Here is a 19,511-nt window from a genome sequence, read left to right on the forward strand (position 1 = left end):
GAATGGCCTCTTAACTAGTCAAAAAAAAAATCGAGGGAAGATCCTCATGGTTTCTGGTCAAATCAGAAATAATTTTTCCTGATAGAGTATCAGCCTTCTGAAGACAGATTCTGTTTTGGTTTGTCTGTCCCCAACACCCCAACACCTAACACATTACTGAATTGGGTTCAGGATGCTATGAATATCCCATATTCTGTCCTGGTCAAATCACCCCGAGAATATTGTATTCTGCCACACTGACAGACTGGAACAGGTCTGGCTGTCACCTTCTCAAGTGCCCCCTCTCCCACAGCACATGAGCCACCACTCAGATGGAAAAAACGAGGAGGAAACCGACAAATTTTGCCAGGCTGAACCCCCGGAAGCTATGCAGGGCTGTCACCCAGAAGAAGAATCCACCATGTCCTGTGGAGCCCAGAGGGAAAAACAGGGAGTACTGAGGGAACAATGCAAAAAGCAGCAGATTGGGGGGGGAGAAAAGGGGAAGAGCTGAAAAATGCAGCAGGAGCTGCCAACCAATCAATCACAGGAGTGCCCACCTTATACTAGGCTGCCAGTCTCAAACCAAGAGGACCCTGCCCCTAGGCAAAGACATGTTAGCTGGGAAAAAGGCAAGTAAACCTATTGGAACATAGATAATGTGAGAGATTAATATGAGATTAATCTGGAAAGGGAGAATGGAGCCTGATTGGGAAGGGCTTTAAAAGACAAAAAGTTGTATTTTATCCTACAAGTAATGGGATACTCCTAAAGCTTCATGAGCAAGGAAAAATATTTCCTCCTAAGAAAGAGGGGGGGGAACTCTTCCCCTGCTGCATTGTTGTCTTGGAAAGTCTTGAGTTCCCCATCGCTGAATTTCTTGAAACGGAGGTTGGGTGACTTCTCCTTAAGGGATGGAGGAGAGGAGATGCTGCTTAGAATGACTGAACTTTGGGTTCCTTTCGATTCAGAGATTTCACACTACTTAGGATAGATAGCTAAAGCAGGATGGATTCTTGTGACTCTGGGTAAGAATCAGTGACCCTGGCCCCCTCCAGTTGGCTGTGGCCAGGATGAGTATGCAGCTCCTGGCAGAGCTGGAGGCTGGGATCAGCCGATGGTTTTTGGTTTGGCAATGCCTGCATCCCTGGAGACCTCAATCCTGAGGCAGGAGAGTCATTTATAATGATGAGATCTGTAAATGGGATGGGCGATGGCAAGGACAGGAAAGAGGGTTTTTTCAACATTACGTGCAAGCTGTGAAAGGGAGATGCCCTCTGAGAGATGTGATAGCCAGTCAGTGAATAATCCCCAGGCAGATAATCCCCCACCTCCAGAGAATTTTTGCCACATTTCCATTCTCTGCTCAAAAAAATCAAATTGAGTGGAATATAAAATAATCATTTCTTTCTCAACTTTCAGATCTCCTCCTAGATTGAAAAAAAAGGAATTAGGGAGAATTCTCTTAGTCTTTTAAATACTGAGTTGAAATCTAAAAGTAATTAGAGACAGAGATATACTAGGGTATGGCTTTTTGCCTAAGATAATGAAATTTAGAAGCTACTGTTATCGGTAGTATTTATGCTCCCTCAGCAAAAAGATTCTAAAAAATAGTTAAAATGGGAAGCAATAAAATGAGAGACTTTTCTTCTTTCATCAGCAGTTGTACCCCAGATTAACTCTTCCTCCTTCTACTTTCTTCCTCATTGGTAGGCTCCAGGGGCTGCTCAGTTGATCTGGTTCCTTGACTGTCTTCCTCAATAGGGCAAGACCCACAGACTTTCTTCCAGGTCATTCATTCCCCATCTGCTATCTTGAATTTAACTTGAAAACTTGATTTGAAGGTTCTTCTCCTGCTGTCTTCCCTCAGCAAATTTTCTGCTTCTCCCCCTGAGAGCCAAGATTGTTAGTGGCAGCTCTGATCAGAGGGGCAGCAGGCCACAGGGAGGAGGGCCAGTGCTAGTCCAAAGGTTTGCAGTCCAGTCCAGGGCCACTGACTAATTGGATGACATTGGGCAAATCACTTAACCTATTTGGCCATCTATTTTCTTATTTGTAAGATGAGAGGTTAGATTAGATGCTCTCAGGGGATGTTCCTACCAGAGCTGCTCCTTGGGACCAGTATTTAGAATTTAATGGATCTGGGGCAGCTAGGTGGCATTTATTAGCTGTGTGACCCTGGGCAAGTCATTTAGCCCTGATTGCCTCTGAGGCCAAGATTTGAGTTGATCTGGTCAGTTTTGTTGAACTCCTTTCCTGTCCTCTTGGGATGCATTCACTTGAGCATCATAGAATTCAAAGCTTCCTTCTGTCCTCTGCTCATATTGCCACTTCCTACAGGAAACCCTTCCCTGATCCCCTACTTACTAGTGGGGGGGGGGGTTCCCTCCTCAAATTATCTTGCATTTATTTATCTGTTAACAAATTGTGTTCAGAAAATATAAACTTCTTGAGATTAGGAATTGTTTTCATTTTTTGTGTTGTATTTCCAGAAATTAGTTTCCAGTTTCCTTTTCTATAATAGGAGCGAGTCGAATGAGATAACCTCAGAGTCTCTGATCTCTGATTCTTAAGGAATCAAATGAGTTGGAAAGGACTAAAGACCTCTAGTTTTAGATGTCTGATCAAAAGCCACTAAATGAACATGTCTCACACTGGAGCTACAAAGTCCAAAATGAGACAAACCCTGACCTCAGATGGCTTACCTTCGATTGGAAGATAGAAGGAATCTATGGTGCCACAGTGAAATTATGTGGAATTAAAAGGGACTGAATTGTTGCCCCAAAACTCTGCCACCCATGTGACCTTGGCCACATTAATCTCTAGCCCTCAGGTACTCCCTGAGATACTTTTTAGTTCCTGATCCTATAGTCTCATGGCTCTAAAGGTTTCCAAAACATGCCAAGCCCAATAGCAACTGGGTGGACTGGATGCAGTGGTGAAAGCGAGGTGGGTGTTCTGGAAGGGGCCAGGGGAGCCACCAAGTCTGCTTTCATGGGATGCACCATCTTGGAAATGAAACCTTTACCTGCTCTAGATTCCCATTGGTATTCTTGACTTGGTTCCCCAGACTAACCATCACCTTTACCATGTTTCCTTCCCTACAGTGAAGTTGCCAGGACCCTCCCATCCCTGGAGTCCATGCAGAGGTTATTTGACCAGCAGCTGTCTCCCGGCATCCGGCCTCGGCCTCAGGTAGGTTGCCTTGCCACTGAACGGATGTGTATGCAGAAGGGATCGCTGGAGACTCTGGGTAATCATAAAATAGGTGTGGGCAAAATAAAGAAAAACTTAAAAATGAAATAAAATAAAATAGGTATGGGGCAGGGGAACGGCTTTAGTTCTATCAATTATCTGAACACAGTAACAGGTTCATAAGAGAGCAAAGCATCTCCTTGGTGCACAAAGGAGAGAGCAGGCCTAAGATCCAGGAAACACATGGTGTAGTCCTTACTGTCTCCTGATATTCTTCATGTGACCTTGGGAAAGTCATTTCCTTCAGAAGTGGAATGAAAAGCGATGTCTAGAGCTATACCCATGCACTGATACCCAGAGTGAGGAGGAAGAAGGGGATGCTCCTAGTACCACTTCCTGCAAAGTGCCCCATAGAACCTTTCTCATCTTGTCCCCACCCCCATCCAGGGTCATAGGACCCTGGTTCTAGATTTGGAAAGAACCTCAAAGACCATCTAGTCCAGACACCCCCCCACTTTACAGAAGAGGAAATTGAGACAGAAGGGGCTGAATAACTTGTAATTAAGATTACAAACTAGAGCTTAATTTTTATTGTTCAATCGTGTTTGACTCTTTGTCTTTGCAAAGATACTGGTTTTGTCATTTCCTTCTCTAGCTCATTTAACCGATGAGGAAACTGAGGCAAGCAGAGTTAAATGACTTGCTCAGGGTCAAACAAGTAAGGATCTGAGATCAGATTTGAAATCAGGTCTTCCTGACTCCAGGGCTGGCACTTTGCCTACTGTGCCATCTACCTAGAACTAGAAAAGACCTCAAAAACCATCTTCTCTATCCCTCCCCATTTTTTCAGAGGAGAAATTGAGGTCCAAGGAGGTTAAATATCTCACCCTGAATCACATAGGTAGTAATGACCAGAAATGGAATTTGAACTTGTCCCCTGTAACCTTGGATTTACCTTACTCAAAACTAGCCCTCCAACCACCATTTCCAAAGCATGTCGTCTTCGCCCCAAGCCCTGAAGCTTCCCTTTCTGTGTTGTCTTCTCTCATTAGAAGGTAAGCCGCTTGAGGGCAAAGACAGACTTGTCTTCTTGTACTTATATCTCCAGAACTTAGCAAGATGTCTGGCCCATATTATGGCTGCTTTATCATCCATCCTCTTATTTACTCAAACGGGGTCAGTAACAGCTGAGGGCATCTGGGAAGGTCTGGAGCAGGTGACACCAAAGCAAGACTTAAAATGCACTAAGGATCCAAGACCTGCAGGTGGAGCCGAGGAAAGTCCAAGGACAAGGTGGGAGGCGGAAAATTGTGTGGGGGAAGGGCAAGTAGGCCATTTGGGCTAAATGGAGAATGAGGGCCAGGTATATATAGCCAGCCTAGAAAGGAGAGACTGGAGCCAAATCGTGAGAGCTTTCTCTGCCAGACAAGGAACTTGGAGTTTAGCTTTGAGGCATTGAGAACTTACGGAAGCTGAGAAATGAATAGCATCTTCAACCATAAACTGTACTTTGGGAATATTCATTTGGTAGCAAGCATGAAGAATGGTGTGGAGAAGGTGGAGGCTGGAACCATTCAAAGCTCCCCACCTGAGCTGCCAACAAGGACTCTAAGGACTCCAGGGGCCCTTCTGGGGGATAATCTTTTGCTTTCATTAGCCAGTATCTAAGACATTGGAGGCTGCTTATTCAAAAGAGCGTCAGGGAGGAGAGGAGAGGAGAGTGGGAGACCTCCAAAGACCCAATATAAAAGACCCCAACCTTAGGGTCAAAAGAATGGGGTCCTTTCTTAACTATGTGACTCTGGGGGAGTCATTTCCCATTTCTGTACCTCACGTTCTTTAGTTGGAAACTAGACACTCCCCAATTCTGGAATTCAGATTCCTTAACTGAACACTGGGGGTAATGCTGTTTGCATGCTACACATATCTTTCCTATACACATGGACTATAGAAATGGGATTTGCCTTGCTTATTAATGACCTGAGATCCTGAAGGCTGAGTTCTTTGTCCTCCCTGAGCTCTGACCTGACCCCGAAAGATGTAGTTAGAGCACCAAGTGCTGTTTGTGATCATTGATCTTGGGTGTCCATGGGCAAGGTTGGTCACAGGGACTTGTCAGTTAATCTGAGTTGGTTTTGCTAGACTCACCAAAGAGAGGAAGACATCAGGCTAGATGAGTGACTTTAAGCTGAGGAAGACCATCCAGAGTGGAAATATAGGAATCATTGACTAGAGAATCCCGCTTATGGGAGGAACAAAGGGACCAGTGTGCCTGGCCAGCAGAATGGGACAGAGAAGCAGCTGGGAAATGAGGTGGGAGCTGGGAAATGGGACAGATGGACTGGATTCTGAGACACCCATGCCAGGTGGGGGCAAGCCCAGTCACAAACCCAAGAGTTATGTGATCCTGGGCAGATTCCTTCAGGCCTCTGGCTTCCATTGGCTCATCTTAGTTGAACCTTCTCTGCCTAGCCCTCTCATCCCTTGTACCAAAGAATAAGAAAAAAAGTAGGAAGGAGTAAATCAGCTTTTTTTTCATGTACTTCCTTGGTATTGCAAGTAGAAGTCTTCAAATGCCACTTCCTCCATCATGTCTTCCTGATTCCATCTCATCTCCTAGGCAGAAGGGATTCCCCTCTCCTGCTGCTACCCCCCCCCCCACCATGCAGACTTTGTCTGTACCTTTCTCATGGAACTTAGCCTATCCAGCACTGGCCTTGGAGTCAGGAGGATGGGAGTTTGAATCCAGCCTCAGACGTTTAACTCTTACTAGCTGTGTGACTTTGGGCAAGTCACTTAACCCTGATTGCCTCTCATTCATGGTCATCGCCAGCCATCCTGATTCGTATCAGGCCACTGGATGGCTCTGGAGGAGAAAGTGAGACTGGTGACTTAGCACAGCGCCCCCTCACTCAAACCCAAATCATGTGCTTGTCGTGACCATCACCTCCCGGATGTCATGGTCTTCCTTGAAAATGAAGGACAAACATGATTAACTACAATAAGTTTCAAACAGGCAAGACTCATTTTCTCCCCCAAAATAGCATAGCGCCTGCCTTGAACACAGTGGGCGTGCCAGAAATATTTATTCAATGAACAAGTCAACAAATACAATAATTCGCTCTCTCTGCCCTCCCAGGCGTGTACAGAGGCGAGTCCAGTGAACGTGCTAGCCAAACTTGGCCAGCTCACCAGTTTACTGTCCTCTCTTGAAGATAAGGTACCGTACAAAGATGTTCTTGCCCTTTTCTTATGAACTCTACTGATATTCCTCTGGGCTTTCCTTTGCTGTAAGCTGCACTGTAATATTTACACGTTTTTCTATCTCCATCTCCTCTCATTGACTTGACATCCCCGTTTTTTTGTGATTTCAGGTAAAGGCATTTTTGGGAGAAGGTCCTGAATCCACACATCGTCGATCACTCATCCCTCCTGTCATCTTCGAGGTAATTGTCTCCTCTTTGGCAGCTAACCCAACCCCTTCTCTGCTGCACCCACCCACCTTTGAATCTTGGCTCGGTGCTTAAGGCCCCTGATTTCTAGTTGTAGTTCAATGTACAAAGAACAGAGTGTAAATTCCATTATGAACTTCGCCCAATAGATTGTAAACTCCTTGAAGGCAGAGACTGTCTTTTGGTTCTTTTTTTCCCCCCAAATGGAGTCAGGAGGAGTCTGACATGACTGAAAAACACTTAAACAACAAAAGCCCAGGGTCTGACCAGCTTGTTGCCTGATTACTTCATTGACAATCATGGATTTTTGTTTTTGCAAGGCAGTAGGGTTAAGGTCCACACATTATTAAGTGTCTGCTGACAGAATTTAACTCAGGTCCTCCTGACTCCAGGACCGATACTCTATCCGTTGCACCACCTAGCTGCCCTCACAATCATGTATTATAAACTGTTTGTTGTTATCCCCAAAGTATGCCAGACCCAAGTAATGAAATGGTTATTTTAGCACTCTCTTCCCCTCCCCCCAAGTCTACCTCTAATGCCTCTCCATGGAGTGTGGAGGTGACCTTGGGCTCTGAAAGGCTGTGAATATAAGCTCTACCAGATCCTACTGAGTTAGACAAGACTGTCCTCCTGCCCTCCAAGGAGCATCCTAGCTAAATTTGGAAAGACACATCAGCAGCTGGAGAACATGAGGCAAAGATTTCCCCTCCCCTTCCCCTACCAAAGGGATTCATAAAACTTTCTCCATCAGTGCAGTGGGACTGGTCACACCCACAATGATAAGAACTAAGTGGTTTTAGAGCTTATTTAGTCTAATCTTTTCATTTTGCAGAGAAGAAAATTGAGGTACAGAGGGATCATAGGATTATGACTTTTTAATGTATGTGGGACCTCAAATGCCAGTTAGTCCAACCATATTAAACTAGATAAGTTATTTTAAATATGGAGAAACTGAAGCCCAGCAAGATGAAGTGATATTAAGCATCAGTAGTAAGAGCTGAATTCAGATCCCCTGACTAGAGTCATTGTATCTTGCTCTATTTCTTAAAACATGGATCCTTGAAGCATAAAAATATATGGTTTATTTCTAATTATTCTTGGTAAGAAAGGGAACAGTATAGATGATTGGTTGTTAACAATATCATAAGCCTTTTCTTCTACCCATGCTTTCAGCAAAACTGTTAAAATGAACAAAAAATAGTTAATTTGATTCTTTCCCATTCCTGCTTGTCGTTTCCACCTGAAGATTTCCCATTTTCTCCCTGATCTTGCCTGGCCTTCAGTAGAAATATTTAGAAATGGTGAGATTATAGGCAGTAAGTGATAAAAACAATAGTCACAGCCTCAGAGCTGGAAGGCAACTCAGAAACCTTGTAGTCCAGTCTAAGATGGTGGCCTTAGATATCATTTTGGAGATCAGAAAATGGAGGCCCAGGGATATTAATTGACATGATCAAATCACATAGTGTTGGAGGAAAGATCTGAAGGCTCCCATTTCCACTGCATCAGACAATAGGGCTGCTATAATCAAGACAATGGATAACAAGTATGGGCAGCACCTACACGGCGCTGCCAAAGCAGTGTTCCTTCATGTTAGCTTAATCTTAATACAATGTCACCAAATCTAGTTTTATTGTTACAATCTACTATCACATGGATTCAGCATGTTGTTATTTAGAAATATTTGTCACATTCCCTATCTCATTGTTTTCCCTAAGATCGTACTTTCCCTTGTCCAATTAACAATGTTAAGTAAAAGTCCATTTGAATATATCTTTCAATATTAAAAAAATAGCTATATCTCTTTTTGAAAAAATAAGTGACCACTAATTTTGGCAAAGTAGCTTTTTTTAAAGGGTTTTGTTGGTTTTTTTTTTTTGGCAAGGCAATAGGGTTAAGTGACTTGCCCAAGGCCACACAGCTAGGTAATGATTAAGTGTCTGAGGTCAAATCTGAACTAAGGGACTCCTGACTTCAGGGCCGGTGCTCTATCCACTGCGCCACCTAGCTGCCCTGGCAAAGTCGTCTTTATACATGATATGAGGGTTATTTTAAGTAACAGTCTTCTGGACTCAAAGACCTGGGCTCATATCTCTGCTGTCTTCTAACCTTAGTGATGGATACATCTCTGAGATTTCCTTTCTTTACCTTTAAAATCTGAGCATTAGAGCATCCAGAAAAGAACTGGAGGGAGAACAGGAGGGACAAACAGCAACACAGATTGGAAATTAGCATGGTGATTTCTATATCTTTTTAAACTTTAAGAGAATATAAATATGTATGTGTATATGCATGCTTGTATATGTAAACCTCCCTTTCTGTTCTTTATATATGAAATCACATCTATTCATTTAAATTTGCCAAGTTCAGAATTACAAAAAAAAAATTTAAATCTTTAATGAAGGGATTATGGAAGCACTTTTAAGGGACCCTCCAAGGCTAAATCCCATGACGAAATCATTCATGAAAATAATGAAAAACCTTCTTTTCTATAGGTAAAATCAGAATCCTTGGGCATTTCACAAAAAATACAGCTTAAAGTCGATGTTGAAACTGGGAAACTGATTATCAAGAAATCCAAGGATGGCCCCGAGGACAAATTCTATAGCCACAAGAAAAGTAAGAAAGCCTTTATTTGCAATCATTTCCACCCACTTATTTTGCCACCGAGAGGTGATAGCTAACATAACTCTAGGAAGAGCAGGTAGATCCTGTGTGGTCACTGTAGGCTTGTTCTATGATGGATTATTGGGCATCTCCATAATGACATTCTATTAGCAGCCTATCTTAAAGGCTCAGTTTCGGAGTCCCTTCCTCTAGGATCTCTACCCAGTTCATCCCAGTCAAAAGTGAACCTCTCCTCCTTCCCTTCTTCCCTCTTCCTTTCCATCCCTCCTTTCTTCCTCCCCCTCTTCTTCTCCCTCTTGCTTTTCATCCTCCTCTCCTTTCAACTTCCTCTCCTTCCCTCTCTTCTCCTGTAGCATCTAAATTAAATAGTCAAAACACTAACCACATTATGTTGGTTTTCTATGGATCCCATATCCAGTTCTTAAGTTTCTTCTAATGTTGTCCTTCAATGCTTCAGCTTGGTGTGAAGAGAAATCTGGTTCTTGGAGACTGTACTTAGCTCCATCAGGTCCTAATGAAGCTGGAAAAGTTGGGTTTCCATTGATGGGGCAAAAGCCAACCAGACCATATGGGGAGTGCTGCATCGCTAGGCTGTCTCAGAGTGAATGTTTTCAGGCACAACACCCCCTCTAAAATCACCTGTCTTCATAAAAGATTTGTGATGATATAGGTGGAGAGAGAGGTCGTGTTACTGAAGTTATAATCAGTCAAAAAACAGCTCATTTCAGAGGGAACATCGGATTAAGGACCGGGAGGGGCTTCTTGTTGAAGGCAAGACTTTAGCTGAGTCTTGAAGGAGGCTGGAGAATCCAGGAGGGAGAAATGAGGAGGGAGAGACTACGAGGCAGGGCCACAGCTAGTGGAAATGCCTAGAGCTGGGATATGGTGTCATATGAAAAGGACAGCGAGTAGACCAAGAGTAAGTGGGATAGTGGAAGACTTGATGATGATTGTTCCTCATTCTAGAAGAAAACCATTAGGGAGGTGATGCCATGACTATCAAGTGAATTGGATGGGGGGCTGTGCTAAATAACCAACCTTACTTTCTCCTCTGAAGTCATCTAGGTCCAGGATGACTGGAGTTGGCCCTGGATGCTAGGCAATCAGTGTTAAGTGACTTGCCCAAGGTCACACGACGAGTAAGTGGCAAGTGTCTGAGACTGGACTCAAACTCTCATCATTCTGACTCCAGGGCTATTGCTCTAACCACTGCACCACCTCGTTGCCTAGGGAGAGAGGAGGGTAGAAAGAGGTTTGAAAGGGAGGAAATGACTAGGTTATGAAAGGGAAGAAAGCAAAACAAAGGATTGGGGATTTGATCCTGGAGGCTAGGGGAGCCACTGGAATTGACTGAATGGAGAGAGTGGAGAAGAATCTGATCAGACCTGCATGTCAGGCAGCTCAGTTGGCCCCCTGGGTCAAAGCAAAGGATGGACTGCAGTAGAGAGAGAGGCAGGGAGAACAGTCTTTGCTGCTATGAAAAGAGCTGCTATAAATATTTTTGCACATATTGTCTCTTTTCCGCTTTTTCTGATCTCTTTGAGAAGTAGGTCTCTTAAGTTTTATCACTAGCTGAAGCTACAAAAAGTTTCAAAGAGGATTTTTTTTGGACAGCTGGGTGGTGTAGCAGCTATGGTGTTCCGAATTCAAATCCAGTCTCAGATGCTTACTAACTGTGTGACCCTGGGCAGGTCACTGCCTGCCTCAGTTTCATCATCTGTAAAGCATGGACAATCACAGCACCAACAACCCTCTGATTTGACAATGAAATGATAAAGTAATTATAAAACATTCAGCACAGTATCTAGCCCAGAAGTAGCTGCTATGATTATTGTTCTATTTGAGAAGAAGGAAACAACTGGCCCGAATCAAATCTATGAAATGAGGAATGAGTAGGCACAAATCTGGAAGAAAAGAGAATTTTCACATTTTCACCCATTCAGCAAATAATGATTAAATATTGCTGTTGTGTGAAGCCAGAGTTAGGAGATAGACAGATATCTAAAAGCCAGAACTCCCTTTCATGGCGTTTTCAGATCAGATGATTTATTTCCCATCGCTACTCCTCAGGTATTCACATTTCAACCAAACTGACTTGGCTGCTGTCCCATTGCAAGACTTCCCATTTCCCACCTCCCTGCTTTTGCACAAGTGCCCCCCCTCCCTCCCATGACTGGAATGCTTTCATTACTCAGCATCACCTCTTAGAATCCCCAGATCCCTTTAATTCGAGGTGATTGAGGGGACACCATGACAGAAGGAGGCAAGAATATTCAAGAAGTACTTGAAGAAAAAGAGGGACGATCAGTTTTCTTAGAACAGAGGTTTAGACATGGAGTAATCTGAGAAAGAAGTGCTCTAGGGTAGGTAGGCAGGATGAGGCAGGACTCTATAGGAACACAGGTATGATACTTTTTTTTATTTTTTTAGGGGTTTTTTTGCAAGGCAAACATGGTTAAGTGACTTACCCAAGGCCACACAGCTAGGTCATTATTAAATGTCGGAGGCTGGATTTGAACTCAGGTCCTCCTGACTCCAGGGCCAGTGCTCTATCCACTGCACCACCTAGCCGCCCCTGGAACACAGATATGATTAAAGAGGAAATAAGGTCTCTGCAGGTTTTACCCCCAAAGTCTTCATGTGACGTGCCAGGTGACTGAGTAGTATTTTAGGAAAATTAGCCTGGCAGGGTTTATAGATTTGGTTGAAGGGAAATGAGCAGGCAAGAGAGAATGAGGCAACAGCAATAGGAAAGCAGAGAACTAAATGGTTAGAAGAGACATTTTTGGAAGATAAAGAATGTGATGACCAACTTCCACCATACTGGAGGAAAGGGTGAAGAAAAAAGATATATGAAAGATGACATGAAAGTTATGAGCCTTGGTGACTTGGTCTAGACTGTGATTCCATTGATATGGAGAAGTTCCCCATCTAGGATTTCATTCTGTGGGTGCAGACCAGCTTCTCCAGAACTGATGACCTCAGAGAGCTTCCTAGGGCCCTTTGAGATTAAATGACTTATCCAGAGTCACAGAGCCCATATGTGGAAGGGACAAAATTTTCCTGACTCGATTCCATTTTTTAGCCATATGCCTTCTCAGAACAGGTGAGATTATTATGGAAGATCATTCCTGGGCAATGGCCAAGGCCAAACTGAATGTGGTTAATCAGATTTGTGACTTTGTCTCTTTTCTTCACTTAGAGCAAGTGAAATTATCCAGGTTGGGGGATTTACAGTTAACACCAAAATAGTTTTTAAGGTTTGCAAAGATCTCATTTGAACCTCACAAAAAGTCTGGGAGATGGATGCCATTATTAGTTTCATTTTAAGGATTAAAAAAAACTGAACTGATAACTAAAGCTGACAGAGATTAAGTGACTTGTCTGGGATCATTAAGTGTATCTGAGTCAGGATTCAAATCCACATCTTCCTGCCTCTGAGTCCAGGGCTCCGTTTACTGGATACTTGACTACCTCATTAAGGAAGGTGAAGGGGGTTTGGGAGCATAAGGTAGCTGGTGGATTGACATTGAGTAAATTGAGTACATGTGAAGGAGTAGAGAGGACCATAAAGAAGGAGGCTAAACTGGAAGATGTGATGAGGTCAGCGTGTCCAGGCTGATGTGACACTGGGAGGCCAGTGAGGCTGACGGGGTGAACCCTGAGGTTAGGCATCATGGATATGGAGGTAACCAAGGATGAGCCAGGGAGGGCCAGGGACAGAAGAAGCCACTGAGCTAAGTTTCAAAGTCATCTAGAAGGCAGAAATGAGCCCTGGCTGATAGTAGACCACAAGAGCAGTGATGACGGTGGAGGGGAGGTGCAGATGGATAGCAGTGAGTCCAAGTTATGAAAAGCAGGGTGTGGGAGGTGGTTTGCCAGTCCAGATGTTGTGCTGGAAAGTGAGGAGAGAGCCAGCCCCCTCTCTTCTCCTCCTGAGTGGGAAGGGTGCAAGAGAAGTCTGAGGGCTCCCCAAGGAGAGATTATGGGAAATTAGAGCTTGGAGTGTGAGGCGGCCCAAGGCAACAAATAGGACAGTAACTTTTGGAGTCAGGAAAACTTCAAATCCTGCCTTGGACACTCAGCCAGCTGTGTGACCCTGGGCAAGTCACTTAACCTTTCTCTATGATAAGTAACTCACTAGTAAGTATCTGAGGCAGCATTTGAACCCAGCCCTTTGACTCTAAGGCCAATTGGTCTCATGGTCCATCTCTGCCACGCGTTAAGAGGAACCCTTGAATTCCCAATTGCTCATTGCACTCATCAGGGTTTGCTTATCTTTCAGGGTTGCTTTCCATTATGTTATTACTCTCAATGGTTCCACTTCCTTCCTCATCAGTTTGTAAACATTCTTCCCAAGTTTCTCTCAATGCTTCATATTCTCCATTTTTTTATTCCATTGCATCCATGCACCATGTATTTAGGGCAACTACATGGTGCAGTGGATAGAGCTCCTGGCCAGGAGTTGGGAAAATCTGGGTTCAAATCTGGCCTCAGATGCTTAGTAACTGTGTGACCCTGGGCAAGTCACTTAACTCTACTTGTTAAATGGCAAACTACTCCAGCATCTCTGCACAAACAAGGCCATGGAGTCACAGAGTCAGGCACAACTGAACCACTGAATAACTGCCACTATTTGCCAATTAACGAATTCTTCTTTTCCTTCCAATTTTTTCTTGGATGTCTCCCATATTCACTCTGCCCTAGCCTGGCACCCTGTTCCCTGTTCCTCAGAGCTGGGATACTTTACTCTTTCTGTCCAGAATGCCCTAGCTCTCAATAAAGTAGCTGACAAACTCATTCATACTAAGGTAGAAATGGCTAACCTTGCTTACTCTCTCCCCTACATGAAACCTTGTCCAAAGGAGCCATTCTCTAAGGTGAGATTTCTCATCAATTTGCTGGGGTGGGAGTGGGGGAGAGAAGAGAAGTCAGAACCAGAAGGCTTTTCTTCTTTGCTTCTCCTGGGAAGAATACGTCCACCCTCTTGGACCTTGTGATGAACCTTTATTTTCCCTTAAGTCTTACAGCTGATCAAATCCCAGAAGTTTCATAACAAGCTCGTCATCGTGGTGGAAACAGAAAAGGAGAAAACCTTGCGGAAAGAGTACGTCTTTGCTAACTCAAAGGTAAGTGACTATGGCATGGACCATACATGATGAAGGGGAAAGAAGGTTGGACATGGAATCAAGGATCCACCAATAGCTCTGCCATCTTAGCCAAACCATTCTCCTCTCTTGGCCCCAGTTTCCTCAACTATAAAGTGGGGGGGGGGGGGCTGAAAGACAGCAGGCAAAGTATTCCACCTCCTGGAACTCAGTTTCCTCAATTGTAACACTGAGAGATTGAATTTGCTGGCCTCAGAAATTGTTTCCATTTCTTGATTTTTGAGTCTTTGAACTGAGTTCTGGCTCTTCTTACTATCTTTGTGACATTGAACAAGTCCCTTCTCTGACCCTCTGTTTCTTCTTCTATAAAATGAGGGGGTTGACTTCGATGACTTTAAGGCTACAAGCCTTATGCTGCTTTTTTTGCTAAAACTGGAGGTTTTTGACCTTCTTTGGAGATGTCTTGGGTAAGAGTTTGGTCCTCTTATTGCTGTGTGATTCACACCCAGAATTACTTTGAGTCCTTCTCAACTTCCTAAGTGTATTGCTGAGTGAGTGGAGGCATCTGAGCCACAGAGAAGTTAGACCAGGGACATGGTCAGCAAGTTCCCTCTCTGAGAGAGGCTTCAGATTCTCTCTTTGCCCTTCTCTTTTGAAGGAAGTAAGATAGGGCAGCAGAAGCAGGAACAGAAATGAGATTCCAGAAAATCTAAGGACAGGATCAGGCAGGGGAAAGAGCCCCCAAAGACTCAGGAGAGCTGGCTTTGAGACCCAGCTCTGACTCTGCATCATTGTGTGACCTCGGACAAACTAAATAATCCTTGGACTCTCATTTTCCTCATCGATCAAATATAGGTAACAGTGCCCTCAGAGTTTATCCAAAATTGTAAAAAATGAATCTTGTTTTGTCCTTTCCTAACTCACACAAATCTGGAAAATGAGACCCAACTGCTTAGCTAGTGAGTGGGGAAACCTGTGGTCTTGGGATCCTAGAATGAAAGTGGAAAGGGACCTTGGAGGCCATTGTGTCCTCCCCTGTTCCACCTGACCAGTCCAGGATCACAGAGGCAGTGCGTACCTGATTCAGAATTTGAAACTGGATCTTTTTTTTTCAGGTTTTTGCAAGGCAGTGGGGTTAAGTGGCTTGCCCAAGGCCACATAGCTAGGTCATTATTAAGTGTCTGAGACTGGATTTGAACTCAGGTACTCGTGACTCCAGGGCCGGTACTTTATCCACTACACTACCTAGCTGCCCTTTGAACCTGGATCTTACACAAAACTGCCTCCACCGATGGAGCGATTTCTGTCTCCATCATTTACTCACTCTTTGTGCCTGGGCAGGTCCTTTCTGAATCTCAGTTTCCTCACCTGTCATTTGGAAATAAAAATAAAATAAAAATACTTACATCACCTGCCTTCCAAGGCAGCTAATGGAAAAACTCTCTGTAAATAGTAACATGAGACTCCAAATGTGAGAAGAAAAGGGAACCAGAGCTTGGGTTGATGACAGCAACCAACACCATAATACAGAGGTGCCCATCAGATTAGAGATTTGGAACAGGGAGAGGCCTTGGAGTCACTAAGGCCAGCACTGGCCCTTGACAGATGAGGAAACAGAAATAGAAATGGGAAATTCTGGAGTAGCCAGATAGTACAGTGGATAGAGCACTGGCCCTGGAGTCAGGAGGACCTGAGTTCAAATCCAGTTTCAGACACTTAATAATTGCCTAGCTGTACAACTTTGGGCAAGTCACTTAATCCCATTACCTTAAATAAATAAAATTATTTAAATTATTTTAAAAAAAGAAATGGGAAATTCCTGTCCCAAAGTTACCCGGGGGGAGTGACAGAGCTGGAGGTCCAGTCTGGGTCCTGGTACCTTAGATCAGAGATTCTAGATCCCAAGTGGACAAAGAGACATCAGAGGTAACCTTGCTTTGCATCCTCATGTTCTAGATGAGAATACTAAGGAGGGGAAATGACTTGTCCAAGGTCATAGATAAGAAGTAGACAAACCAGAATTTGAATTCATGGTCCTTTGACTCCAGCCCACTTTCTTCAGGGACTTGTTTTAGAGGATTTTTTTTCTGATTTCACTTGAAAAATATCCCGGAGAAAAAGACTTTTCCTATGAAACACCCCCAGAAAAAAGATCTTTGCTCTCCTCTGTCTAGAAGAGGGAAGGCTTCTGCCAACTTCTCCAGCAGATGAAGAACAAGCATTCGGAGCAGCCCGAGCCCGACATGATCACCATCTTCATCGGGACCTGGAACATGGGTATGTCTACCCTCTCACCCCTGGCCTCTGCTCAGCATCTCTGAAAGCTACCCCTTTCTCCATCGGATCCATCTCTGCCACCACAGCTCAGGCCCTTCTTCCCTGTCTCTGAGGCTCCTGGGATGACCTCCTAGCCTTAGTGTGAATGAGAAGACTTTCCATACCAGAAGCTCCCAACCCTAATGAATGAACTTCAGCCAGGGCCACCTGGTTCAGTCTTTTCCAGAGCAAGGATCCCCTCTACCACACCCCAGCAGGGTTAGGGTTAGGGTTAGTTAAAGACCTCCTAGGAAGAGAGGAACCCATCACCCCTTTAAACTTTTAAATAGCCTCTACTGTGACCAGACCCTGGAGTAAACCCTTTATAAGTATTATCTCATAACAATAACCCTGGGAGGTAGATGCCATCATTCCCCTCATTTTACAGATGAGGAAACTGAAGCAGAAGAAAGTTAAGTGACTTGCCCAAGATGTCTGCAGTCACATTTGAACTCAGGTCTTCCTGAGTTCAGGTCCAATGTTCCAGTTACTTCACCATCCAGTTGTCTCTTTAGGCTATTCCAATTTTGGACCATTTTCTCACCATTAAGATTATATTTGTCTCTTCCCACCTTCCAGCTGTTTCTCCTGATTCTGTCCTCTAGGACCAAACAGAACAAAGCTAAGTGCCTCTGTGTAGACAGGAGCAGCTAGGTGGCACAATGGTTAGAATGCTAACCCTGGAGTCAAGAGGACCTGAGTTCAAATTTGAACACTTAATGGGTCCAATTAAATGTTGGACACTTAATAATTACCTAATCGTGTGACCTTGGGCAAGTCACTTAACCCCATTTCTTGCCCCCCAAAATATATCACATAGGCATAGACAGCCCCTCCAACCCCAAAAGCTCACTCTGTCTCAGGTAGACATTATCTGTAGCCCTGAATGTGGAGTCCATCTGGTGAATCAGAAGGAGATTTGGAGATGAAACCCAGACATCCTGATGCCTGGCTCAGGGCCCTTTCGTTGTAAACAGGTTGGTGTGGGACTATCACCAGGCTGATTTAGCCAGAGGCTAGCTAGACCTGAGACTGAAGCAGGGCTCCCTTGCCAGCTCTGCCACTGAGGACTGAAGTGGCCTGAGCCAAGTCACTTGCCATGGTTTTCTCATCCATATCATGCAGGTGGTGGCCTGGATACCCACCAGGAACCTCCAACTCTTGCTCTCTGGTCCTCCTCCAGGAATCTGGGTGTGTACCCCGTGATTCCAAAGTTCTACTCTCCTGCAGAGATGGTTTTCTGGCCCACACTTTGTCTTCCACTTTCCCACATTCACCCGCATCCTTGGAGGGATGTGTCTAAAGGCTTGAAGCAGCAGCTTGGAGCAGCTCCGTGCCAGCCTCTGGGTTCACATTTCCTTTTTCTTTTCTTTTTTCACTTCTTTTTAAAATGCTCTGCTTTCTCTGAAAAACTTACAAATTTGCTTTGCCTTGTCTTATTTTCTATCAAGTTCCAGCACAATCACGCCATGAGGCAGCCCAGCATGTGGACAGAGAACCAGTCTTAAAAGCAGGAAGACCTGGGTACAAGTTCCCCCTTTGACCTCTTTTGTCTGTGTGATCCTAGGCTAGTCACTCCACATCTTGGTGTTCTAGGCAACTTCCTAGCTCTCTTAAGTTACAGAGAGAGAGGATGCTGATCTGCAGTGGCAGAAGGATTTTTCTCACACCAATGCAATCCCGGATCTTGCCCTGATCCTATCAGCTTCATGCCCACCAAGCTCCTGGGCGAACTAAGACAACGTTCACCTTATGTAAAAGTGGTGATGTATTGGAGAGACCAACTAGATTCAGAACCATAGAAGCTGGGTTCAATTCTGACCAAAATCATGACCAATCCTATAGGGAAGAGTTGGTGCTTAACCTTGGACTTACTTTTAGTCTCCCCCTCAGCCCTTCACATAGGTGAAATTAGCTCCTGCATTCTCCAAAAGCTTCTCACTCTGTCTCAGTCCTGCCAGATAGACAGGTCACTGTAGCCCTGAACTTTGAGTCCATCTGGAAGACATTTGCCTTCTCAGGACCCTTTCAAAATCTCCCAGCCTCTATCATCATAGACAGGTTGGTGTGGGATGATCACCAGACGGTGGGCTGATTTAGGCAGTTCTCTTTCTCTGACTCTCTTTTGCCTACAAACATGCTCACCTCTTCCCCATCCTGGAGAAGCCCTCACTTGAACCTTCCATCCCCATTAACTATCATCCTCTTATCTCTTCTGCCCTTGAAAAAGCTGTCTACACTAGTGGCCTCCACTTTCTTCTGACTCTTTTCCTAATTCTTGTGCAATCTATTTCCAGCCTCATCACTCTACCTAAACAGCTCTCTCCAAAGTGCCCAAAGATCTTAGTTGCCAAATTCAATGGTCTCTTCTCAATCTTCACTACCCTTGGTCTCTCTGCAACTTTGATATTCTCTCCTCCTTGATGCCCTTTACTTTCTAGTTTCTGGGACCCCACCGTGGTTCTCCTCTTCACTCCCTGGCAGCTCCTTCTCTGTCTCCTTTGCTGAATCCTCATCCAGATCCTGTCCTCTCATCATAGTTGTCCCCTAGGGATCTATCCTGGGACCTCTTCTCTTCTTCTTCCATTCTTCTCATCTATATTTCCATAGATGTAATTGCTATCTTTATGCTGATGATTCTCAGATCTGCCTATCCTGCCCCAGTCTCTGTCCTGACCACCAAACCCCCATCTACAGTCTTCCTTAAGACATCCCAAAGTAGATAACCAATAGACATCTTAAACTCAAAATGTCTTAGGTCAAACATGATTTTCTTCCCTAAACTCTTTCCCCCGCCTCCTACCTTCCCTATTTTTGCAGAGAATAGCAT

At 44.4% G+C, this 19,511-nt stretch overlaps 1 protein-coding gene across 3 annotated transcripts in view; it reads left to right on the forward strand.

The window, feature by feature from the left end:
* Nucleotides 1-19,511, forward strand: part of INPP5D (inositol polyphosphate-5-phosphatase D) — a 137,291-nt gene that overhangs the window by 67,566 nt on the left and 50,214 nt on the right. For all 3 annotated transcript variants that reach the window (XM_074189703.1, XM_074189702.1, XM_074189704.1), the window contains 6 exons: nucleotides 3,087-3,174; nucleotides 6,314-6,394; nucleotides 6,549-6,620; nucleotides 9,125-9,248; nucleotides 14,280-14,386; nucleotides 16,540-16,642. In XM_074189703.1, coding sequence (XP_074045804.1) covers nucleotides 3,087-3,174; nucleotides 6,314-6,394; nucleotides 6,549-6,620; nucleotides 9,125-9,248; nucleotides 14,280-14,386; nucleotides 16,540-16,642 — 575 coding nt within the window. The remainder of the gene's footprint in view (nucleotides 1-3,086; nucleotides 3,175-6,313; nucleotides 6,395-6,548; nucleotides 6,621-9,124; nucleotides 9,249-14,279; nucleotides 14,387-16,539; nucleotides 16,643-19,511) is intronic.

This window comes from Macrotis lagotis, chromosome 5, assembly GCF_037893015.1.
Source record: "Macrotis lagotis isolate mMagLag1 chromosome 5, bilby.v1.9.chrom.fasta, whole genome shotgun sequence".
NCBI lineage: Eukaryota > Metazoa > Chordata > Mammalia > Peramelemorphia > Peramelidae > Macrotis > Macrotis lagotis.